The 26253-nt window shown below is 38.3% G+C and overlaps 1 protein-coding gene across 1 annotated transcript in view; it reads right to left on the reverse strand.

The window, feature by feature from the left end:
- LOC122065142 (signal peptide peptidase-like 2) overlaps window positions 1-25686 on the reverse strand; it is a gene marked incomplete at its 5' end in the record, with an annotated part of 37221 nt that extends 11535 nt beyond the window's left edge. The window contains 7 exon segments of the mRNA XM_042628948.1: window positions 1301-1371; window positions 11593-11735; window positions 11975-12067; window positions 12144-12197; window positions 24438-24594; window positions 24719-24753; window positions 25513-25686. Coding sequence (XP_042484882.1) covers window positions 1301-1371; window positions 11593-11735; window positions 11975-12067; window positions 12144-12197; window positions 24438-24594; window positions 24719-24753; window positions 25513-25686 — 727 coding nt within the window.
- Between the last annotated feature and the right edge of the window lie 567 nt (window positions 25687-26253).

The following is a 26253-nucleotide window of genomic DNA, read 5'->3' on the forward strand; positions in this document are numbered from 1 at the left end:
CAGAACACTAATTTTGGCACCAAGTATGACAGTCAAAATATTAAGGTATTCTGTCAAAAGAATCAAAGAGCTATTATTTATTGATTTATTTTGATAGAACTTTACAGGATATTTAGGGCTTTGAATTGTCAAACTCCAGGGAAAACGGGACATGATTTACCTGGTCATGTAGCTTGTCTGCTGGTTTCATGGTCCTGTACTTTCTCTTTTCCTTCAATAAATGCATTGCTGAGTCCCCCCCAACCCCACACCCCCCCCCCCCCCACCCCCCCAACCCCAAAAAAAAATTATTTTAACATCTGGGAATTTCCCCCATGGTAGGCGATAGGAAATAGGGATCTAGGGAATAGCAAACTGGGGAGAATTAGGGGAATATGAAATCACTGGGGTAGTTTGAGTAGCAGTGAAAGAGGTGACTTCATAGTTGAAACTTGATAAATTAGGTTTGGTACAAAGAGGTGGCCAATTGATAGGGTTCAGGGATAAACCATGTTAAAATAGTTGAATTGAGACAAAAAGGGCAAAGAAAGAGGTTAGATTTTTGCACCTTACTGGATCAAACTGTGGGGTCCCACCAGCCATCTATAGAGTGCAGCCATTATACAGGGCTTGGAAGGAAACTCATATACAACTCATTACAACACAACTGGTGAAATTTTGACCTATATAAATAAAGAAAGCATGGAGAAATTGAACTTCGTCATTCCTTAATCAACTCAAAAGAAACTACAACACCTGTCCCAAAATGAATTTAATAGAGCTTGAATGCCTTCTAAATCTAGCTCCTACCAATAATGCAACATGATTAAAATCTGAATAAATACTTTCTAAACAAAAGAAAATAGAAATATTAAATAATCCATATGAGGGTTACCACAGGTACCCAGCCTGTTTCAAATGGTCCATCAAGAAGCATCTCTAGTTGGCTGCAAGAAGATCAGTATACAAGATGGGTTCACAAGTCACCTTGGATTTCTTGCATAAGATTCGAGGCACTAGTTTGATTATTATTTTAATTGAATTTAAATTAGCTTTACAAGTTCTTTCCCATCTGTTTTCATATTAAGTATAGAGTGTAAGATTTGGAAGCATGGATATTTGAATAATGCATGATACAACAAACCCAGCCGAATAAATTTGACAATTCACTTGAATATCGCATAAACCGTGCCAGATAAAGAAATAATCCTACTTCATCAAACAAAAGCATGTTCCAGCTCAAAACTTAAGACTTATTAACAGCACACATAAGTATTAACATGCACACTAAAGGAAGAGAATATGATGTGGAAATACCCACCAATCCCATAGCCAATTGTTGACCAAAGAAAATATCCATTTAGAATTCCCTTTTTATTTGATCTGTCATATCTGCATCAGCCAATAAAATAGAATGAGAAAATATTATTTGTCCAAAGAACCATCCGGCCCATCCCTGAAACAGTTTGCAATGTCACAAAAACTATTAAAATGGAAAAAAGGAAAACCAAAGGGCCACCGGAAATCCTTAGGAAACAAATATCAAATATCATTTCTATTTCTATCCATTCGAGTTATCGGCATCAGCCAGAATTCTGCTCATAGAAAGAAATGGACAATACAAATGAGCCAATAAAAATATCAGGCTATCAGCAAATCAGAAGTCATCAACGAGCAGGGAAGCATGGTTCTAAAATGTTGACATGTGCACAAAAATATACATGCATGTTTCCATTTTGACAGAGTTTGCATGCAACTTCTAGAACATGACAATTAAGAAAATATTTCAATAAAAATTCCATAATATGTTGTAACAATTCAAGTCATGTCTACTGACATGTAGCTTCAACCAAGTGAAAATTCTCATTATTCTGATTTACAGAAAGACATGGCCAATGCAAGACAGATCCACCAGTCATGATTTCCAAAATAATATATAATATACTAAATATATTGCATTCACAAAGAAGAACATAGAATAGAATCCAACACAACTAAACCTACTTGATTTTAACAAAGTAAAGCTTTTATTAAAAATTTAAGCAAAGTTTTTCCTGCTCTGTAGTCTAACAGAATCACTGGATGGTGCTCTAGTTATGCCACGAGGAAGAGATGTAGCGCATTTGACTAAAGGACGTCCAGGGAAACGTCCAAATCAGCTACATCTCAAATTTCAGACTCATATTCAATAAACCCTAGCATGTGTTGGCATACAGCCTCTACATAGTCCTGCATTCTTTGATGCTCTGTTTTTCCACTTGGCTGAACTCTTTGTTTGGGTTGAAACTTGTCATAGTAGCAGAGGACCTTGGCTCTACCTGTCCACAAAATTTCAGTCCCTTGCTATGTGCCATGTGGCAGAACTAGGTTCCCATCCATAGACTCCATTATAGGCCGCCGACCATAAAACCCTCCTTATAATTTACCACTTCCCGAACCAATTCAGTCGATGATTCTTACAATATTTCCAAATGCATAAGAATATTTTATCTTCTGATTAGTCGAGAAAAAATTTGTATTCAGCATTAGGAAAGGCCTCTATGCTATACAAGGCCTAAAACGAGCCATACAAAAGGACAAAACTATATCAGAGTGTTTATAGATAAGGAGGTACACAGAGTTGAGGTTTCCAAGTTCCTCGCAAAAAGGAATGCTATAAAATGGTTTTGTATTCAAGTGGTGGTTCAGATAATGAGAAGGAGTCACTTGTGTACAAAAGAAGGGGAAAGAAGACCTGCCAAGAGTCCTCTTTGGATCAACATCCTGAGATCCACCTTCATCGGTTAGGTAACATCCTTTCATCTAAGTTAGACCTTCCTATTGCTATTAGAAAGGGAAAGAGAGCTTGCACTAATCCTATACCCCAGTTTGTTTCCTATGATGCTCTATCTCTTACAGTTGTTCTTTTATTGTTGCCCTTTCTTCTATTTACATTCCCAAGAAGGTCATTGAAGCTATGTCTGACCCAAAGTGGAAGCAAGCCATGTTTGAAGAAATGATGACACTTGAGAAAAACCACACTTGGAAACAAGTTGATCTTCACAGGGAGAGAGTTCCAATTGGATGCAAGTGGGTCTGCACAATCAAGTATTGATCACATGATGTTGTTGAGCAGGTTGGTGGCCAAAGGGTATGGTCAAGTGTATGGGATTAACTATCAGGAGACATTTGGTCCTATAGCTAAGCATAATTCGATAAGGGTCCACTTGTCATTGGCGGCTAATAGAGATTTGACCCTTGTATCAGTTGAATGTGACAAATGTTTTCTTCCATGGTGACCTAGAGGAAGGATGTGTACATGCAACCTCCATCTAGCTTCAAGTTTCATTTAGCCAAAGGGAAGGTGTGTCTTCTCAATAAGTCACTATATGGTTTTGAACAATTACAAAAGGCCTGGTTCAAGAGGTTCAGGCAGGCTATCTTGAAGAATGGGTATTCCCAAAGTCAAGCATATCACACCTTATTTACAAGACGAGGTAATGGTACTATTACAGCTCTAATTGTCTATGTTGATATTGTGGAGACTGGAGATGACAAGGCTAAGATAACTAGGTTGAAGAACTACTTGGCCAAACAGTTTGAAAGCAACTATCTTGGACACGTGAAGTGTTTCTTGGGAATTGAAGTGTCAAGGTCTAAGAAGGGAATAAACATACGCCAAAGAAAGTTCGTGCTGGACTTATTGAAATAAATAGGAATGTTAGGTTGCAAACCGGAAAATTCTCCTATTGAGTAGAATCAGAAACTAGGAGAAGATTGTGGTCCTTCCCTTGTTGAAGCAGGGAAATACTAGAGACTAATGGAGAAGCTTATCTACTTGTCTTTGACTAGCCCAGACATTACTTATACAGTGGGAGTGGTGAGCCAGTTTATGCATGCTCCCAAGAGTGGGCACTTGGACGTTGTATACTGCATCCTTAGATACTTGAAGTCCTCTAGGAAAAGGATTGTTGTATGCCTATACCAGGCACAACCACTTGAAAATAGAAGGCTACATTGATGTTGATTGGGCCGGATTCATCTCAAACAGACAATCTACACTGGGCTATTGCACAATTGGCCACATAGAGGAGCAAAAAATAGCCTGTTGTGGCAGTTCAAGTGCGAGACAGAATTTAGGGCAATGGCTCATAGAGTTTGTGAACTAATGGTTGGAATGGTTAGTCCAAGAGTTGGGATTTGATATTGAAGGACCTATGTGGCTCTACTATAACAACAAGGCAGCTATAAGCATTGCTCACAATCCGGTGCAACATGACAAGACAAAGCACATTAAAGGGGACCGACGCTTCATCAAGGAGAAGATAAGACATTTGCACCCCCTTTGTGAAGATAGATCATCAACTGGCAAACAACTTCACTGAAGGCTCATTCCTCACCAACTTAGTACCCTTTTATACAAAGCTGGGATGCATGACATTTATTCTCCAACTTGAGGGAGAGTGTTAGAGGTGTATGTAATTCCTTATATGTCGTTAGTGAAGCAATATAGGTGTGGTTGAGATGATTCTCACACAAAACTCTACCATTATTTCTCTTCTTCTTCTCCTTCAACCCTCTTCTCCCATTTCTTCTTCTTTCTTGCTCCCTTCTTCTCTCAAAATCTCTACAATCTAACTTTTTCACCATATACCTTTACCTCTCTTGGCTATCTTATATTAGCATAGGGGGTAAGGATGTAAGTTCCCTTGCTAAGTGAAATCAATATAGGGGAGAGAAGTGCATTCTCTCCCACTACATTCTACCACCATTTCTTTCCCTCTTCTTCTTCTTCTTCTCCTTCTCCTTCTCCTTCAACCTTCTAGTCTCATTTCCCCTCTCTCTCTCTCTCTCGTTCGCTTGCCACCTCTAAATTCCAACTTAGTATTAGAGCCCACAGTTTTGGCTTAAGAGTTATGCCACAAGTTCTCCATTTCCGTTTCTTCTCTTTGGAACTATAGGTTTCAAAGGGGTTCCAAGGAAGGGGCAATTATATGAAAAGACATGAGCATTGATGAAGACCACAAACACACCAAGAGGAAAATCTCATTTGAAGAAACAGACTTTGGAGCTCGAATCAATAAAAACCAGCCCCATACAAGTTAACACTAGATTTTTGGTTGATCTCTCATCCTACTATTGTTAGAGTTGGGATAGTGTCCATTCGGATCGCCTCAGGATCACCTTCAATCCCCCCATGGTCTCGGATTGTGAAGAAAAGTATTATTCGAGCACCAAAAAAAAAATCTTAGCTTAAAAGGGCAATGCTAGCCCCTTTTTTCACTCTTGAAATGGTGTATGTGATGCTTCCGGCTGCCATGTGTTGATGAGATATGTTGTTTAGGCCTCTTAAGTTGTTATGAGATGATGCTACAGATGGAAGAGTCTATTTAAGTTGGATTTTCTTTAGATGTATGTTTGTTCTCCTTGCTGGATTTTTTGTTTTCCAAGTAGTGGGAAGGACTATTTGAGTAGAGTGCATACTCCCCATTTGGCTTAGGTGTCATCCCCACTTTGTGAGTGTGTTTCTAAATTATGCCTAAGATCAATGGACTTGCAAAAGCTTTGGCTAGCATTTTGAGTAGTTCTCATACTACTCAAATTGCCTTTGAGAATCTCAATACCCAGATTTCTATTGTGAAGTTGAACAACACCAACTACTTGGACTAGACTCATTCTGTAAAGCTTTCCTATGGAGTAGGGGGAAGCTAGGGTACATTACAGGCACCATTCAAGCACCTAAATCAAATGACACAGTTTATCAGAAATGGGAGACCTAAAACTCCATTTTTATGACTTAATTGATTTTCTCTATGAAGCTTAATAATGGGAGGTCTGAGTAAGGAAACTACCAAGATATATGGGATTGTTTCCAAGACTTTTGACCAAGTGGGTGACTTGTCTAAGGTTTACCAACTCCTCCAGAAGGTCATCACAATGAAATAAGGAGACATGACAATTCCCAAATACTATAATATTTTTATTGGTCTATATGAGTATGACCATTATAGGGATCTTCAGCTATCCAATGTAGAGGATAAAGCAAAGGTCTACTGAACTCTTGAGGAGTGTGTCCTAATCCTCCTTGGTGGCCATGGAAACTGCACCATCTCTTTAGAACCTGCTCTTACTTTTAGCTCCCATAGACATTTGCATGGTGGAGAAAGAGGCCAAGGGCCACTCTGAGGGGATGACAGAGATAGACCCAATGTGATCACGGTGTAGGGAACCTATGCACACTAGAGAGGTGCTAGGTAGTTAACGGCCGCCACCTAGTATGTGCGGCGGTCCTACTGGTATGTGGTGACATGACAGAGGGAGCTAGAGCGCATACTGTGATGGTTGGGACTAAACCTATGGGGTATCCATCTAGCTTGCAAACGAATCATAATTCCCTAACCAAGGAAGATATTACAGCATTTCGCAGTGTTATGTCATAGTTGGTCAACTCTCTTACATCTGCAGTGCCAAACTCTTTGGCTTCAGCCTTGCACGTCTTCACATATGTTCCTTCCACTTTCCTGACTAGGTTATTGACTCAAGTGCCATTGATCATACTTATATGTCCCAATGTTATGATTCATATTTTGTCTGTTCTGGTAAGGATAAGGTTAAGGTTGTCGATGGTTCCCTTTCCAATATTCTTGGTTAGCAGTGTTACTTCTTCTATTCCCTTGATTATGTTCTTTATGATCCTAACTTTCCACTAGTCTCTTATCTATGAACCACTTGACCAAATGCTTAAATTGTTGTCATATTTTTCCTTCTTATTATTTCTTTTAGAATTTGTTACGAAGAGGATTACTGGCTGATGCAGATTAATCACCAAAACAGGCATGTTTTATTAGAAACAAGCGTAGGGTTGGGTTCCATACATGTTGGGCTTTTGAACCCAAGTGTTTCGAGTGTAATAGGCCACTTTTATGGGCCTAAACTAAGGGTTTTAAGGTTACATACGGGATTCACTGATTTGTTTCCTTTTCATTAGTTTCCTTTTTAGATGGTGTTTATTTAGTTTCTAATTTCAGCATTATTTAGTTTCCAAATTCAGTACGTAGTTAGTTTTTAATTTTCAGTCATAAGTTAGTTTCTAATTCTAGTTGTTTGATTTCCTAGTTTACTTTTCCAAATTTAAAAACTAGATGTTAGTATCTTTATTTCAGTTTTTTAGTAACTATGAAGTTACTAAATTGTAATCACCCCACGCTCCCATTAAGCCTCGAACGATTTTATGAATGAAAACAATGCTTCTGCGTTTTGCTCCCTTGTGAGTGTGCTTTGTGTGTGATCAAAGTGATGGACTGGTGTTCGATCCAGTGCCTCTTTGCGGCGTGAAGTCCAAGAGGTCTCTTTAAGTTCTTCTTCTACTTTATTCAAGGTAATTTACAAGTCTCCCATACTGTTCTACAGACCAGGTATTTAAAAAATTCAACTTCTACCCAGAATTTCTTCAAGTTTTACAATCGGTCCTCTGTGACCTGAAGCACTTCCAGCCCTTGGTTTGGGCTATAACTTTGATCGAACCTCCTTCCCTACCCTAGGGAGACTCGATCCAAGTCTGGGCTGAATCTGGTCATTCGATTTGAAGAGATAAGAAATATCTTGAATTTTGTCTTTTAGTGCACTGAAGTGTCCAGAATTGGAGTTGGCTGATCTGGTTTATTTTCTGTTGATCTTTTGACCTGCAGTTCATGTTGTTAGATTGAATTGGACCTAATTGAAGCTCTGAGGGACCTATTATTAGTTCTACTCTTCTGTCCACATACCCTACTGGTTTGAGAACGATTATTTACTTCAGTTCTGCCCTGCTGTTTATTGTAATCTGATTTGCTATATTAAAGTGTGGGCTGGTTCTGGTTGTTCTTGGATTAAAAGTTCCTGCAGTTGAGACTTGGTTAGACCCCTATCCTAGTCTACATTACTGGCAAGGGATGTGAGGAGAAATGACTTTACCTTCTTAAACCTCGCGCACCTGATTTGTCCACAACTCAGTGATTTGTGTGGACGTAGTGACAGCAGTACTTTGAATTCTGAGATTATTTGGCATCAATGTTTAAGCCATCCATTTTTTGTTATCATGAAAAAAAAAATTACCGAACTTGTTTTAATCTTTTTCTTCCTCCCATGTTTTTCAGTGTAAACCATGTATGTTTGCTAGAGATTGCCGTTCTTCTTATCCCTATCATGGTAATAGATCCATTATTCATTTTCTTATTGTGGATTCTGACGTTTGGAGACTTATTCCCACTACTTTATTTGGTTATCGTTATTTTGTTTCATTTGTTGATGATTATTCCTAGTCGACCTCGATCTTTTTGATGAAAATATAAGAGAGATATCTATGAAGTCTTCAACATTTTCTATCAAATGAGTACCTCAATTTGATCTTAGAATTAAAATTGTTTATTCTAATAAAGGAGCTGAGTATATCTCTGGTGGACTCCAATTTTATTTTTTTAACCCATAATGGCATTATCCATCAACTTGCTTTTGTTGACACACCCCAACAGAATGGGGTAAATGAGAGGAAAAATCAACATTAGTTGGAAGTCATTAGGAGAAAGGGTAGGGGATTTTTTCTTATTTGCACCTTTGATATGAACTTGTGAAGTTAGTGATCGTACAATTACACCTTTGATGTAATATTCTGAAATTTAATAATATTAAATGATTTTTCTCCATTTGTCACTTGCAATTGCATCTTTTAATTGGTTTATTTATATTTTGTATGTTATAGTACTGAATCATTTGTAACATTGACTGATTAATTTGAGTGTTTTTCAACAATCTAAAGGTTCCAATGTGTTTATAATGTAAGTGTAGGTAACAACTAAACTAACCCCAAATAGGATTACAGGATAAACCAAATAGGTAATGACTTCAATCTTTAATAACAGTAAGAGAACAACCTCTTAACTGGGAAGAACAGAATAATATCACTATAATACCAACCAACCAACATGGCACTGTGGCAGTATATAAGCCCAGCCCAAGTCAGCGAAAATAAATCACCTATCTCAGGCAGAATTTTAAACTCAAACATGAGAATATTGATTTCCAGATTAACAGTAACAAAGGTTGTTTAGGTCAGATGACACCATTGAGTGGAGGTCTAGATGGAAGGTAGCAGCTCCCCAAATCCCAGGCCAAATTGCATCTTGAATTTGGGAGATTTTCAATATCTCACAAACCTGAACTCAACACCACCAAAGCCTGGTTGAGTGGGGTTCCCTATGGGGGGAATCTATCCACCAAAGTTGGGGCTAAAACAGACGAATAATCAGGGAGATTTGATGCCGGCAAGGTTTCAGCTTGAAAATCTCAATTTCCAATATCTCAGGAGCTTGTGCGGCCTTACCAATCAGCAGCCGAGAGTAGTAGCAACTGAGAAATATTTTGATGGCTTGACAGTGATGATAATCAGCTTCAAGAGGATGCTCGATGGAGTTTCTAATGGCCAACTACGATCTCAGAATTTTAGGATAAAATAGGTATTGATTGTAGTAGAGAAGGGGGAAGGGGTTAATGGCTATCTCAGCCAAGGGAATCCCACCCTATTAAGGTCTCTCACCTCACGGCCTCTCGAGGACAATATTGCACAAAGCAAAGAGTTTTCTTCATTAACACCATTGGTTGAGCTCTATGGCTCTTACAACTAAATACTTGCTGAATTACACAAAATAGAAGTAATAATAAAAGGAAAGGAATCCCTGCACAAGCTAGGGAGTTTCTTGTACAATAACCAAAGATAAAAATGGAAACAAATTTCCACCCAACTAATACCTTTCTAAATCAAACTTAGAAACATATAACTAACATAGTAGAAACGAGATCTATGCCACAATAGAAACTAAACTATGACAGCATTGGGATCGAGTCTTTCTCCATTTGATATCTCCAATGGGCCCACAAGATCTTCTAGAAAGCATTCCTACACAAGGCAAACATGGGCAGTAACACATGAACAGTATCATGCAAACAGTGTGTGAACAGTATTTTCCTGAATTCTTTTTGTGCTTTCTCTCTTTCATGCTTCGATCTACAGTTTAGGGATGCTTAATTAGTGTCTTCGCCAAGTTTTAGCCCAAAAAATATGGCCGTTTGACCACCGAAATTGTCAAACAAAACCAACCACCAACCCCTGCAGAATTTCGATCAGATTTTAAAGGAAATCCGATATAATTTGGTTTCAACCAGGGTTTCAAACCTTGGTCGCGAAAGATAGAGTTCTAAAATGTGGGAGGTGTGACTGCCACCTAGAAGGCACTCCGCACTATGTGAGACATTTGATTGCAACTTTATATGCAATTGTAGCATGGGTTAGGGATGAAACACAGAAAAATATTTTGTCTTCCCTCTTTGTATCTCTCACTCACCTTAGTCTTTCATCCCTCAAATCGAGTACCTTATTTTTGTTTTCAACCAATTCACCCCTCCTCTTGCGTTCCCACATTCGGTACACAGGGTTCTCTTGAAAATTCGAACATGCATATCTTGCACCTCCTAGTCAAAGATGCACTAGGAAATTTATTTTCATAAAAATTGAGACTCTCTGATGTCCTATTCTAGACCAGGAACTTCTTTTACATGAGGTGCTGCTGAAATCTACTCCTATGCACCTAGTGATTCTCCATTGATTTGATGTTTCTTTAAACACAGTTTCAACAGTTATATCAAATTTTGAGCCTCATATCTCAACTTCACTAGAGCTTTGGCCTTCAAAATTGGATTTTGCACATCTCTACAGATGATATGAAAAACCAAGAGTGCCTCTTTAGTAATGTCAAATAAGCACCATAAAGAGAGCTGCAACTACATGAAGGGTGGAAACTCATCCACGTAAGTAATCTTGGGCTCTCTTTCTCCCCCTCCCTCCTGAGTAAAGATCTAATTAATTCATTTCCATGGACCTAATCTAAATCTGCAACATTATATCACATACATCAATAATTGGGAATGGGCACTCCTAGCACCCAGACCTGGTAACAGGTGCTCACACCCATTTATAACTGCACGTGGCAGTTCAGATATGGCTGAAAATATTTGTGGACAGGTGAAATCCAAGGTCCCCTGGTCAACATGTTCACTTTCAGACCAATCTGAGCTTGCAAAGTTGCAAAGTTGCAAAACAAGAAATTAAAAAATCTGGGACTACCAAAAGGGTCCACGGAGCTATAGTGGGGGGTGCATGGGCATATACGAGAGGGTATGTCTGTTTATATGGGGATATATCTGAATTGCAGTCTCGAAATTTGACAAGCAGCCAATCCACATTATGCCCAAGGCATCTAACGGTCAGAATTTCCACATCATTCTTCCATTTTGCAAAACACAGTGCATGATGATATTGTTATTGTCCAGGGCACGCAGCAACTTTTTCACTTCATAATTTCTACCTGGATGGTTCACCCCAAAAATAGTTCATTCAAGGCCCTGTGGATGACCACGATGAAGACGAAGGCAAGATTGAATATAACTTGCTCAAAATCTTGCAAGAGGAACATAGCAACTCAGACATCAAATGCAGTTTCAGACTGATTAAAAAAAAAGAAGTGAAATACGACAATAGTGTATGTATAAACACTAATTAATGGGAAAGGAGTGAATAAATAATTATTCACACAATAATGGTACCTGAAAGTAAAGGAAACAAGCAAACCGGGAAAGAGAATATCCCCAAAGCCAATCATATTATAGCCACCCCACGGATCGAAAATTCGAGGGAATTTTAAAAGCATAGGAATGGATTCTCCACTCCTACTGTCACCACGAGCAACCTGTAAATGAAAGCAGCAATCATGTATGTAAAATTTTCATAACTTGATCTACACGTCTCCAGATTTTGTTCCAACCATTCTGCACTCCTCCAATCATGATCCAATCATAGAACAAAGTACAGAACAAGGTATACATCCATAACAAAGATCATCCCGTAATCACAACCCAATCGCCAACAATAAGAAACAGCATTTAGGTACCAAATAAATACATACAAAAAGGGAGGAAGTAGACTTACTGCAATCATAACACTTTCACCAAAGAACAATGGTGACACGAAGACCCAAAATATGTCATATACAAATGCACAACAAAGAAGTATCGAAGCCACCTGGATAGAAAGATAATAACAATAAAAAGGCATGCAGCACAAATTTATCGAAGTACCAGATTCTATGTTTACATACCTTTATGTTTGGCAATCTAGCAACTTGCAGGACTGTAATCATCAAACAAATACCCTGTAAATGAGAAAGTTGAGCTTTAAAAATTGCAAATAAGTTAAGATCTTGTAACAAATAGATTAACAATGAAAAATTTATAGATTTGAAGTTAAACATCAGAGAAAATTGAACAATGATTTTGATAAATAAACATTACAGAATTAAATAAGTTTGAAACTGAATGTTGGACGACTTTAAAGTTTGGTATATGGGAGACCAAAGTAAAAGAAATGGAGTGGATATAGTAGTGAACAAATATCTAAAGAATGATTTGTTGGATGTTAAAAGATTTGGAGATAGTATTATATCCATCAAGCTTGTGTTGAGAAAGAGATTGTCAATATAAAAAGCACTTACACACCCCAAGCAGGATTGGATGAAAGTAGTAAGTTACAATTTTGGGAACACATGGATGGAATAGTGCTAGGTTTTAGTCAAGGAGAAAATATTATTATAGAGGATGATCCATAGTTATCAAGGCAACCAAGGCGTTTAAGATACTGCCTAACTGCCTTGGCGATTAGGCAGCCACAACGTCTCGCCTGAGCGAATAAAGCGTTCCAGTGTTCTCTTTTATATAATCATTTTATTTGGTACAAACAGCATATTGAAAATTATATAATCCACTTATATGCTAGAATAAATATTAAAGAATCATAACAATGCAAGTCATCAGAAAAACAAATCAACAAAGTGAATAAATTCAAAAATCATTAAGCCACATCAAGTCATCAAAATCAACATTTAGAAAAATGTACTTGTTCTCTAATAAGTTTGACCGGTCAAATGATTTTATTTTTACATTAGACTTTTTGTATTAGGTATAGCACAAAACCAGCTTACCAACAAGTCTAAGGTTACTTAAATCTAAGTTGTAATGGCAAAGTTATGATCCGGTCAAACTTATTTTAAAATGCACAAATGCTGTTAAAATCTCCTGAATGAAAATAATTTTATGGACATCAAAACAAAATATTATTTTACCAAACTTTGGCTTTTAGCAATGTTTTACCATGATAAGTTTACGAAATTTTCAGAATTGAAAAAAAAAAAAAAAAAAAAAGCCCCAGCATTTGAAAATTGAAAATAGCCCCTACAACTGAAAATCCAGTTTTTATCCTTAGAATAGCGGAGTTGACTTTTTATCATTTTGGAATTTGATTTTTAAACTCTTTTTATTGGATTCAAATAAGGGGTATTTGCTTATTTTTTAATAGTATCTTAAGTAAATAAAAAAATTACTTAACTGATATGTGACCAAACAGAAGGCAACATGTAGTGCAATAAGGCGACAGTTGCCTAGGCCCGCTTGGATGCCTAAGCAATGCCTTGATAACTATGGGATGATTTGAATGGACATGTGCGGAGAGATTATAGAAGCTATGAACGTGTAAATAGAAGCTATGATGTCATTCTAAATTACAAAAGGGTAATCAGTCCCAGAAGGATTAAAGTATCAGTATCGGTATCGGTCGTCGTATCATAGGCCAAAATTAAGAAACGTATCGGAGAGTATCGTATCGGAGATACGCTAAAGATACGCACATAAATGGATAGGAAACACTTTTTTATATATTTTGCATTAAAAAAATTGTTAAAAAAAATATATTAATAACATGCATTATGCATAGACACTAAATTGAGGGTATCGCACTAAGAATTCAAGGTTTGTAATTGTCCCATAAATGTAATATCCTTGTTCCAAACCTTGATTTCCACTTTAGTTAGAGAGAAATAAGGCTGGCAGCAACTTTGGAACAAAAACCCCTCAAAAAATCGTGCCAACGGAGGTAAGATTGACGCGAGGGGTGTTTAATTATTAAGTTTTCACCCTGGTCTTGTGACAAGTTAAGCCTTGTAAGTGCTCTCAGAAACCTTACGTACTATACTTGGTTCCGACTCTGTCCGGTAATGAGAAGCTTAAAAAATAAAGCCCATTTCTTTGAAATCCCACAATAGTAATGCCAATAAAAATCGGAAATGAGAGACCCAAAGTAATGAGAAAATGACTTGTAACTGTCAAGCTATAAGGTATCATACCCAGGGGATTACGAAATAACGAAAAAGTAAAAGTGACCGAGATGCGAGGGGAAAACTTTTGTTTAACATTTCAAGAATGGATTCACAAATCCAGATCGGCTAACAACCTGTAACAAGTCTCTCAAAAGGCTTTGGTATTCAGGGGGATATGGGACATGTTCCATCCATTTTGGATAAGGAGCCATGTGTTCTGATTTCCCACTCATTGGGCTCTATCCGGTTTTGGGGCAGCTACTCTAACTCTAGAACTCTAGTTACACCCTTGGCTTCCAATAAATATCCAACTCAACAATATTTCTTCAGACTCAACCGAAATTTTTCTGAAAAGTGACCTAACTTGGCCATTATATGACCGTAGCGCACTGTATCGGTACGTATTGTACCCTATCAGTATGTATTGGTCGATACATACCGATACGCACCAATACATACCGAAACGAATATTTCACTCGATTTTATTTTTTCCATAGAGTATCGATACGTATCGGTGCGTATCGTATCATATCGGTGGTGTATCGGTGTGTATCGGTATGTATCGTAGGATACATATCGATACGAAAGGGTTTTAAAAATTCCATGTATCGTATCGGTAAGTGTTGATACAGATACATATCGGCCGATACGGAACAATACGTACCGATGCTTAAAACCATGGTCCCAGTAGGATCCATCATAAACTCCAACACACAAATCAAGTTCAGATTCAACAGAAAACTCAAATTTGGAGAAGGGCTTAATAGATAAGATTTAGATTCTCACAAGCCACGATTCGAAGCTAAATTTTGGATCGAATAGAGATCCTATATGAGGGAACAAACCATCAAAATCCTGCAGCAATCAGAGATCTGACTTGGAAGTTACAACACTCAAAATTCTTCCCGAGAAAGCCCTATAACTGGAATCAATCGCTTGGTCGTGTCCTCCTTTGTTCAGCAAAGGTTAGGAGTGTGTTCTCATAATAATAATGAATAAATAAAAGTAGAAAGTTGAGAAAAGAAGTATAGAAGGGATAGATATTGGAGGGGGATGGCTATCTCAGCCTAGGTCTCTCACCCATAGCTATCTCAGCTGTTGAAACATCCTTTCTCAGGGACATACCAGCAAGAAAAGCTCACAAAATATCATTAATCAATTGTGTCTCAAAACCTTACAATGATTGGCTTTAAATAGGCTAAAACAAAGCTTTACACAAAAAGGAAAGAACAAGAAAAGGAAATTAAGTAAAAAGGAAACTACTTCTTCCTAAGGACTTCCCTAAAACTCAACTTTACTTGCTTGACAAGAAGAAATAAAACAAAAAGGAAACTAAGCTTAAAAAAAAGCAACATGGACCAAATCACTGTTTATGTGAACAGTAATTTGTGTTACTGTTCACGTGAATAATATAACTTGTGAACAGTATTTTCTAAACTATATTTTTGTCTTCTTCGTTATGCTTTAATCTACATCAACTCTCCCCTTCTTCAGAAAAGTTTGTCCAGGAACTTTGAAAAGTGCAAGAGAGATTTTTATGTGTGTACATCCATCCATGGTTTGAAGTATCAATACGTATCGTACCGTATCGGCCCTCAACAATACGATACATGAAATTTTTGAAATCTTTTCGTATCGATATGTATCCTATGATACATATTGATACGCACCGATACACCACCGATACACACCGATACAATACGTACCGATACTCTATGGAAAATTAAAAATTGAGGTGAAATGTACGTTTCGATATGTATCGGTGCGTATCAATATGTATCGACTAACACATCGATACAGTACAATACGTACCAATATGGTGTGCTACGGTCATATAATGGCCAAGATGGTTCACTTTTCAGGAAAAACACGATTTTTTTAAGGGATTTTGTTCCAAAGTTGCTGCCAGCCATTTTTTCTCTCTGACTAACGTAGAAATCAAGGTTGGGAACAAGAATTTTACATTTATGGGACAATTACAAACCTTGGATTCTTAGTGCGATATTCTCAATTTAGTGTTTATGCATAATACATATTATATATAGCTTTTTTTAACTATTCTTTATGCAAAAAGTATATAAAAAAATGTTTCATATCCATTTATGTGCATATCTTTAGCGTATATCTGATACCATACGATACCCTCCGATACGTATCTTAATTTTGGCCAACCAATAGGCAACCGATACCGATACTTTAATCATTCCATCCATCTTCAGTTCGTCAAAAAATTTAGGTAGCTCTTTGATAATATGGATGTAGTCTAGATTGTGAGGAGCTCGATCATCAAGATATTTCAATGCGATGAACTCCACATTCACAACCTAACCGTCGTCAAATGTATCCATAGGGTCATCTACATATGCGCCTTCAACGTCTTCAAACTCCAATGCAACATGGAGCTCTTTTGGTTCATCTACTCGAGGCTTTTTTATCGGTTCCGTTGATGTTTCAACCACATCTTTAATCTCGAACCCCTTAGGATCTTCCTCTTGTCTATTCACAATCATCATAGTTGTTGTAGCGCCAAGTTCCTTGGTCTTGACCTCAGTGTCCATCATTGCAACATTGTTGCTTTCAAAGTCTTCTATAGAAGTCTGGTAATAGAATCTTCCTTGAAAACAGAAATTACTGGAACTTCTTCCGCATTAACCTCAATTTCAAACTCTGGCTCTTGGATTGGAGGTTTCTTCTCGTGGATTTTTCTGTTTTTGAAGCTATAAATTATTGCACAAGAATGGTCAAGTGGTCTACTAATTGTTTCAGACTCTCGTCACCTAGGGATGTCTTTTTGTGGGAATCTTGCAAATGGGAGAGCCTTCATTGGATATACACAGGTAGGTATTGGGTCGCCAACTCACGCTTCATCTCTTCTTAAGTCCTAGGCTCAGGTCTTCTAGCTCGGAGTTGCTTTTTATGGACTCTCCACCATTCTCAAGCACAACCAATCAACTAGGAGCAAGAAAATCGAAACTTTCCATCGCTCTCAAGTTATAGTAGTCAAAATATTCCTCTAGAGAATCTAGTTAATCAAAGGCTTTGCATTGATCCCCTATCAAGCAAAGTAGCGAACTTCTGGCTCCATCTTCAATTAGGCTCTAATACCAATTTATGTCAGACTAAATTACTAAGGGGTAATTAGACTCAGTAGAACTCCAAACAAATCAAGTTCAGATTCAACAGAAAACTCAAATCTAGAAAATAGGGCTGAATAGAGATGATTTCAATTACTCACAAACCACGGCTCAAATGGAACTGAATTTTGGATGGAATGGAGATCCGATATGAGGGGAAAAACCATCAAAATCCTGCAACAATCAGAGATCTGACCTGGAAGTTACAACACTCGAAAATTCTTCCCGGAAATGCCTTGTAACTAGAATCGATAGCTTGGTTGTGTGCTCCTTTGTTCAGCAAAGGTTGGGACTTTGTTCTCACAATAATAATGAATAAAAAAAAAAGTAGAACAAGAGTAGAAAATAGAGAAAAGAAGTATAGAAGGGATAGATGTGGGTACGAGATGGCTATCTCAGCTTGGGTCTCTCACCCACAGCTATCTCAACCTTTGAAACATCCTTTCTCAGGAACAAACAAGCAAGCAAAGCTCATAAAATATCATTAATCAATTTTGTCTCAAAACTTTACAATGGTTGGCTTTAAATAGGCTAAGCCAAAGCCTTACACACAAAAGGAAACTAATAGAAAAGGAAATTACGAAAAAAGGAAACTACTACTTCCTAAAGACTTCCCTAAACTCAACTTACTTAATTGACAAGAAGGCAACTAAACTTAAAAAGAAGCAATACGGACCAAATCACAGCTCACGTGAATAGTAACTTGTGAACAGTATTTTCTGAACTTTATTTTTATCTTTTTCTTCATGCTTTGATCTACATCAAGCTAGAGTTTTGGAGAGAGGAATAAGGAGGAGATCTCAGTTTTAGATTTTGATGTAACTTATATATATATATATAGAAGCATATAATTACCTACAAAAGTGGGCATCATATCAACCAAATAGATTTCTTCCTAACAAGATGCTCTAATAGACTTTCTTTTTTGTAAGAATTGTAAGGTTATTGTTGTAATAATGGGTTTTATGGGTTTTAGAGAAAATGTTAGTTACCAAATGGACCCTAAGGGATTTAATGTCTTTATAATTCTCTAAAAGCTTCTCTCCATTGTTATAAATAAAGAGGGTCAGTGTCATATTAGACACAAGTCATTACCCCATCCAACATGGGATCAAAGCCTTAGGATCCGAAACCCTAAGGGCTCTCCCTCTTCTCCATCTCTTTGCCTCTTTCTCATTTCTCTCTCTCTCAGCGCCTCCTTCATCTGCACCTCCCTCTATCTCTCTTCATCTGCTTCTCTCTCGTGGTGGGAGCTTCTTAAACCACCAAGAGGGTTTCTAGCCTCCATCCATCCTTCCCCTGGGCTCTCAGACTCTCTTCTACAATGATCTGAGAGACTCATAGCTTTTTTTTCATCACTCTCTCAGGGTTTTCTCCTTGAAATCATTTTTCCATTGCCGATATGTTTTTCTCCCGCTCGATACTCCGATCGTCTTTATGTTTGTTGCAATGGTGCCCCTTATCCTTGTAGTGACCCCTTGAGTAGCAACCATGTCTACTAGCTCATCTGCTTCTACTGGCGGAGACACCACGGCTCTTCCTACCTTTCTTCCTTGTGCTATCAAGCTCGTTGGCACAAACTACCTTATGTGGTCACGCTCGGTCTGCATCTCCATCAAGTCCCATGGCTATTACGGGTACCTCACTGGAACCACGAAGCGTCCGATCACCGGTCCTGAGATTGACAAATGGGAGTATGTTAACTCTCTGGTTATGGCCTTCCTTGTCAACTCCATGTTGCCACAGCTTTCACATGGCTATCTCCTCCTTGACTCGGATGCGAAGATCTAAAAGCCTGTCCAAAATATCTATTCCTAGGCAGGGAATGATGCTCAGGTCTTTGAGCTTCGCCAAAAGGTTTGTGATCTAAGGCAGAGAGGGCTCACTCTGTCACAGTACTACTATGAGTTGAGGACACTATGGACTGAATTGGATTTCTAGGAGTATACTCTTTCCACCCTTGAAGATGTCACCAATTTTCATAAGCGAGAGGACAAGATCAGGGTCTATAACTTTCTGGTAGGTTTGAATGTGGAGTTTGATCAGCTACAGTCCCAGGTATTGAGTCGTACCCCCTTTCCTACCTTGGATCAAGCATATGCTGTGATCCAGCTTGAGGACAGTTGGCATAGCACTATGCTTCCACAACAAGCCGCCACTCCTACTAAGAGATTTGCACACGTCTCCGGCACTCAGTCCCTTAGTGCAACCCCACAGTCTAGTAGCTCCTCTACCAAGACTCCAGTGAATTGTGATTGTTGTGGGAAGGAGCGTCACACCAAGGAAAACTGCTGGAAGCTTCATGGCCATCCTACTGATACATCTAGAAAATGGTGAGGGAAGGGTCGTGCCGAAAGTTCTGGGCAAGCCAACCATACTGAGAGCCCTGACTCTGACTCTGCTCTTAGCAACTTACTAGCCTCGCTAGCATTTGATGAGCTTAATGCCCTCCGTCACCTCTTGACACGTCCAGACTCTCCTACACTAGCCACTGCAAGCTCTGCTCATTTCAACCCTTCTGGGTCAGGTACCTCCTTTTGTGGCCATAGTATGTTTGTCCCTTCTACCCCTTAGATTATAGACTCTGGGGCTTATGATCATATGACAGGCGGCTTGCACACGGCCTTAGTTAGACTAATTTCCTGGACGATCAGAAGTCAATAAGATACTAGCTGGTACGAAGCAGGTAAATTGCGCAGGATCGATCCACCCTAAAAGCAATTCATTCTGGCCTTCCCCTATGTTTTCACAGTACACTACTTGTCCTAGTAATGGTAAGGTCAAATTGGCTGATGGGATTTATTCCACTATTCTGGGAAAGGGCTCTGTTAGCTGTACCGCTTCTTTATCCCTTTCTACTGTATTGTATGTTCCTTCTTTTCCCACTAACCTTTTGTCCATTAGTAGTCTTAATTGCAAAGTCAAATTTTTCCCATCTCATTGTGTTTTTCAGGATCTGGCGACAGCGGCAACGATTGGCTCTGCTAGGGTACGTAGTGGTCTATATCCGCTTGATGCTGACTCGGCATTGGTCTCCGGTCAGGCTTTTTAGACATCTTCTACGTCACCTCCCATCTCTGAGTTACTGCAGCGGCATCATCGGTTGGGACATCCCCCTTTGGAAACTTTAGCTAGAGTTTTTCCTTCCTTTAAAAATTGCAATTCGCATTAGTTTTTTTGTGAGGCATGTGTTTTGGCCAAACAAACTTGAATCACTTATTCTATTTCTGAAAATAAAAATGTCACTCCTTTTTCATTGATACATTCTGATATTTGGGTTCCATCCCACTGTGTCTGTCAATAGCTATCAGTGGAATGTCTCTTTTATTAATTGTCATTCTCGGACCACTTTGGTTTATATGGTGCGAACCAAGGGCGAGGCCTTCTGTTGCTTTCAACAGTTTCACCGCATGGTTCAAACTCAGTTCAGTGCTACCATTAAGATCCTTCGAAGTGACAATGACCGTGAATACTTTAAATGGTCCTTTCAAGCTTCCTTTTCGATCATAGGATGATTCATCAGACTAGTTGTGTGGATACTCTGGCTCAGAATGGGGTTGTTGAGTGGAAGAATCGCCACCTTTGTGAGGTAGCATGCTCTCTTATGTTTGAGATGCATGTTCCTCCCCAGTACTAGAACGACACAATTCTCACTGCTGCCTTTCTTATCAACCGAATGCCATCTCGGATCCATGCCTCCGCTCCCCTCTGGATCTTCTCCAAAGTTCCGCTGAATTTCCTGTTCCTTCTAAGGTATTTGGTAGTGTTTTTATGCTCGTGATCATCATCCTCATGGAAAGTTTGATCCTTGTGGTCTCCGATATATTTTTCTGGGATATGCTCCTACTCAGAAAGGCTATCGGTGTTTTCATCCCCCTACTCGGCGATGGTTTGTGACTGGATGTTGTCTTTTACGAATCTGAGTCATACTACACTGCGACACGTGATCTGAAGCACCAAAATCAATGATCCAGGGACAACAAGAAGATAGACATGCAGTGGCATTACTTGTCTGAACTAAAGTAGTAATAGAGGACTAAGAAGTCTGAAACTGATTACACCATACAAATTCTTAATTTGTCATCATGAAGATGGTCCAGGTGGAGTGGTGGTCTCAATATCTGCTACTGAATTAGCAAACTGCTCCTGAGAAGGTTTGCCATGAAGTTTACATCAAAAGCATTGGATATGCCTTGGTTTACTACAATGATGGCACGTCCATACTGTTCCTGAGCTGTCTTAGGATGTGGGATTACCAGTAGCTCGCCTTTTTTCTATTTCCACTGCCAATACCAAGTGTACTACCATGACCAATGTTCTGAGACACAAGAGTTGAGTTATCCACATGTGTAGAATCATGAGTACTCTCACGAGATACACGTAAGACATAAGAGAAATCATCCGCAAGAGATGCCACCTTGTCTTCCCCAAGTATCTGAGAACGAACAGAGTATGACTCTGTTCTAAGAGCATCCAAAAGGCCTATAACTACAAGTTGCTCCCTCTTATTCTGCATCTGTTGCCCATCACCACTAATAGAAAGTTAAAAATTCAATTCTTCATTCTCTTGAAATCAACAAAATATTGGGTCAATGGACAACCCTTCCAATCAACTTGATAAAAGTCCTGGGATAACTCATAGATGCGGGAGAGATTGTCCTGTCTAGAGTACAGAAAAATCTAATACTCCCATAACTCCTTCACAGTATCAATATTGGTGACAAGATCAACAATCGAATTTTCCATAGAATTCAGAAGCTATCCCAAAATTCGTGCATCAACAGTATCCCATGTAGTATCTGCAGTAGGCTTCGTCTTTATAAGATGATCATGTTGATCACGACCAGTCATAACCAACTGCACAATTTTCTTCCATTGTTAAAAATTGGCAACCCCTCAAAGTTTCTTCGCTGTGATTCTATAAGAAAATAAAGATACAACCTCAGTCATTAGCCATTACACTCTTTGCTTGAGCCATTGATGCAAAGAAAACAAGAAGCAATTGTCCACAACCTTGCAAAAATTTAATCTCAAGAACCTTGGTCCAGAGAAAATCGATAACCCTGCTCCAAAGAAAATCCAATCCATAAGAGATTGATCTAACAACCAATCAATCCCAACAACGTAACCCTTCAACAAAGATCAATCGATCCGTCAAAACCCTGACAAAGCCAATTCACAAAATACCTGGCCAAAGTCGATTTTCCACATAACCCTGACAAAAATTGATTTTATCAAAACCCTAAATCAATTTCTCCAAAAGATTGAACTATAGACTTTAATCTCTAATCCACAAATCATAAATCACAAATGAGACCTAGTTCTTAACGCTGGTCATGAACTAGTCTCTAAGAGTCACCATAAAACAAAATAGGGTGTTGCTCCCCTTTTAAACAGAAACTGAAAGAAACTTCAAAACAAGATTCTTGATGGTTCATTCACGCTTGATTGAAGAAGGAACTTGTGTTGATGAGAAACTGTAATAATTGTATCATTCCCTAATGATCTTACTCTGATACCATGTAAATTAGAAGAAGAAAAGGGAAATGAGAGAAAAGAGAGATGGTCGTAACCTTTGGGAGTCACAACCTTATGTTGAAACTCACTTCATTCAATATTTATAATAGTAACATGTGATATAACCCTATTAAGGGCATAAAAGGCACAACAACATAAAGTTATCGTTCACAGGTTAATGTTCATTGTTCACGGTGAAAAGTGCTGTGAACCCCTTAATCAATACTTCTAATAGTGCGTAACTTTAGTCACACTAGGATGGTTAATGAGGTGGTGAATTGATGAAAGGGATATTCCGCAATGTGATTATTTTATATATCTAGGCTCAATCGTAAAATTAGGTGAAATAAACCCTCCCCAAACCCCGCAATGGTAGGAGCCCCTATGCTCTTTTTTACCCTTTATATAGAGGATGTTGTTGCTCATAGAATTCAAGTAGGATAGACGAAATGGAGAGGTGCGTCCAGAGTGTTGTGTGATCGGAGTATTGCATTAAAGCTAAAAAATTTCAAAGGACCAGCTATAATGTGTGGTGTAGAATGATAAGTAGGATAGACGAAATGGAGAGGTGTGTCCAGAGTGTTGTGTGATAGGAGTATTGCATTAAAGCTAAAAAAGTTCAAAGGACCGGCTATAATGTGTGGTGTAGAATGATAAGTAGGATAGACGAAATGGAGAGGTGTGTCCAAAGTGTTGTGTGATAGGAGTATTGCATTAAAGCTAAAAAAGTTCAAAGGACCGGCTATAATGTGTGGTGTAGAATGATAGGCAACTAAGAAGTATTACATAGATAAAATAAGTGTAGCTAAGATGAGGATGTTGAGATGGAGGTGTGGCAAAACTAGGAAAGATAAAGTAAGGAAAAATCATATTAGAACTGAGTTGGGAGTAGCTCCGATACATGATAAGCTATAAGAAAGTTGTTTGAGGTGGCATGGTAATGTTCAACAGAGACCTTGGGATGTTCCAATATGGAGGTATGATTTGATTCAAATTGAAGGATCTAAAAGAGCCAAGGTCAATCCTAAAATAACCTTAGGAGAAGTGGTGAGGAAAGACATGCATACCTTAGGCCTCGGATCATGTATGACATCGAATAGAGCTGATTGGAGAGCAAGGATCCGTGTAACCGACCCAATTTAGTTGGGATAAGGCTTTGTTGTTGTTGTTAGTTTGAAACTGAATATTAATCATGTGGATCTATGTGCACATGAGAGAGAGAGAGAGAGAGAGAGAGAGAGAGAGAGAGCACAAAAGATAATGAGAAGGTACACCAGATGTCAACCATAGTTGTTAAGGCATCGCCGAGGTGGTTGCCTTGTTGGTCTCACCTTGCGTTTGGACCCCCCCAAAACGCCTTGGGTCTCTTAGATGCCGTGAAAACTATGATCTCAAACATATGTTAAAACAATCATACTTCGCTTGACCTACATAAACTGATTTAAGTAGCTTTTGTCCCTTTTTTTTCTTCTTTTATGGATTAATAGTAGCTTTTGTTCTTGTTCACTACTTGCCAACTACAAATATTCATCTAAATGACTATGAAAACTACATCACCACCCTGACAATACAAGTGACAATATATGCAACTTACAAGAAAATCTTGAAAGATCCAGGCATATGATGCATGCTGATTTGCAGCCCAGAAAATGGCAAGTGCCATACAGAAGGGTAATACTGCAATAGAGATGATGGATGTTTCCCCAAGAAGAGGAAGGTTTACATTCTTCTGCCCACAGTTTCTGCATATTCTGCAAAGACAGCAACAAAAAGTTGAATAAAAAGAAGGCAGAGAACGAAAAATGGAATAGCAACTAACAGAGATACAATGGAATATTAAATGGTTCAGCAAAAAATATATCCACTTAGGTATACCTGGATATCAGTGTCACTATGCAAGCATGCATTCCCTGAAAAGTGTAAAAAAATTATTCTGATCAGTACCTACTGCGCATATCACATGAGCTAAACAGTTCAAGATTGGGTCATTCCACCCATCAGTAAAAAAATAGACTTGAGAATTTCATTCATTCTTTAGATCAAATTCATGAAACGAGCACTGAATCTAACTTATACAAAACGCGAGCTCAATATGCTCGTTTGAACTCAAATGTTTTGTAATAAACCTTTTGTAATCAGGCACAAGCACGCATTTATTCTCTTCTTGAAAAGAGGATACTGCATTACACTTATTTATTTGGTGTGGAGGTGCTGAATTAACTACAGCCTTTTGGAAAGGTATGGTAAATCCTAGAGAGATGGTGCAATTCCATTTGTAACATTGCAGGCTGTGGAAAGAGCACAATGAGAGATTATTTGAAGATAAAGTGAGAAAAAGCAATAAGATATGTGCTGGTATTGGATCAATTTTTACTGATTGGCATTCACATTTTGAGGAATAAGAATGTCTCCAGCTTCATTTTCAAAATTTAGACGAAGTAAATCTCAGGCTTTGTGGCTTGCTTTTAAAAACCCAAACAATTATTTAGACCAATAATACAATTTGACAGTGCAAAGGCATGTGTCATGGAATTTATTTAAAAATTAATAGAACTTCTAGGGCATTGCAATGCACTCATGAAATATTACAAGTCAATGCTGTTATTTGTAATTGTATGCAAACATTACTTATTTCCCTCATAAAAAGAATCTTCAGAAGAACTGTATACCTCGATACAACCGATGCAGAAAAGTACAATCAGCACCCAGACAAACCAAGATGAGAGAAAGAAGTAGAGTAGCAGTAGAAAGGTGGATGCTGTTATGACAAATATTACAGCACCCGTTGCATTAATATCAAGGATTTCCCTCTCAGTATCAGCTGTTCCAGCATTTGAAGATTCCTAACCATTGAAAATTAGAGATAAGTACAATCCATCAATTGCATTTATTTTATATCTAAAATAATTTTGATATAGAAACCAGAATTTGGATAATAGCATTTCTAATGAAAATGCAGATACCAAATTAAATGCAGAAAAATCTAATTTACAAATATAATTTAAGCATGTTACAAACTAAAAATGCCACATATTCCTTCATTGAAGTTATTTCTTCTCACATTAATCAGAATCATAATAGAATATTTGATACCAAACAATTCATAGATATAGAAGAAGAGAAGTGAAAGAAAAAACCCGCGGACTGCATTGACTTTATTGGTCCAAACCAATTTCAACTATTAATAGAATCCGGTTTAACCTAACCATAGGTTTTAGAATCTGCCCAACAGGTTAGGATCACAGGACATAAACAGTATAGGCTTCGTTGAAACCTAATGTGGTGTAGATAGGGCTGTCAAAGGACTACATAGGTCTTGAAAGATCCCCATGCTGGTCCCATTTGAAGGACGAGAACAGCCAGCCAGATCAGCCAGCCTTTAGGCTGATCGATCCAGTCAAGCTGGCCCA

This window comes from Macadamia integrifolia, unplaced genomic scaffold (assembly GCF_013358625.1).
Source record: "Macadamia integrifolia cultivar HAES 741 unplaced genomic scaffold, SCU_Mint_v3 scaffold1900, whole genome shotgun sequence".
NCBI lineage: Eukaryota > Viridiplantae > Streptophyta > Magnoliopsida > Proteales > Proteaceae > Macadamia > Macadamia integrifolia.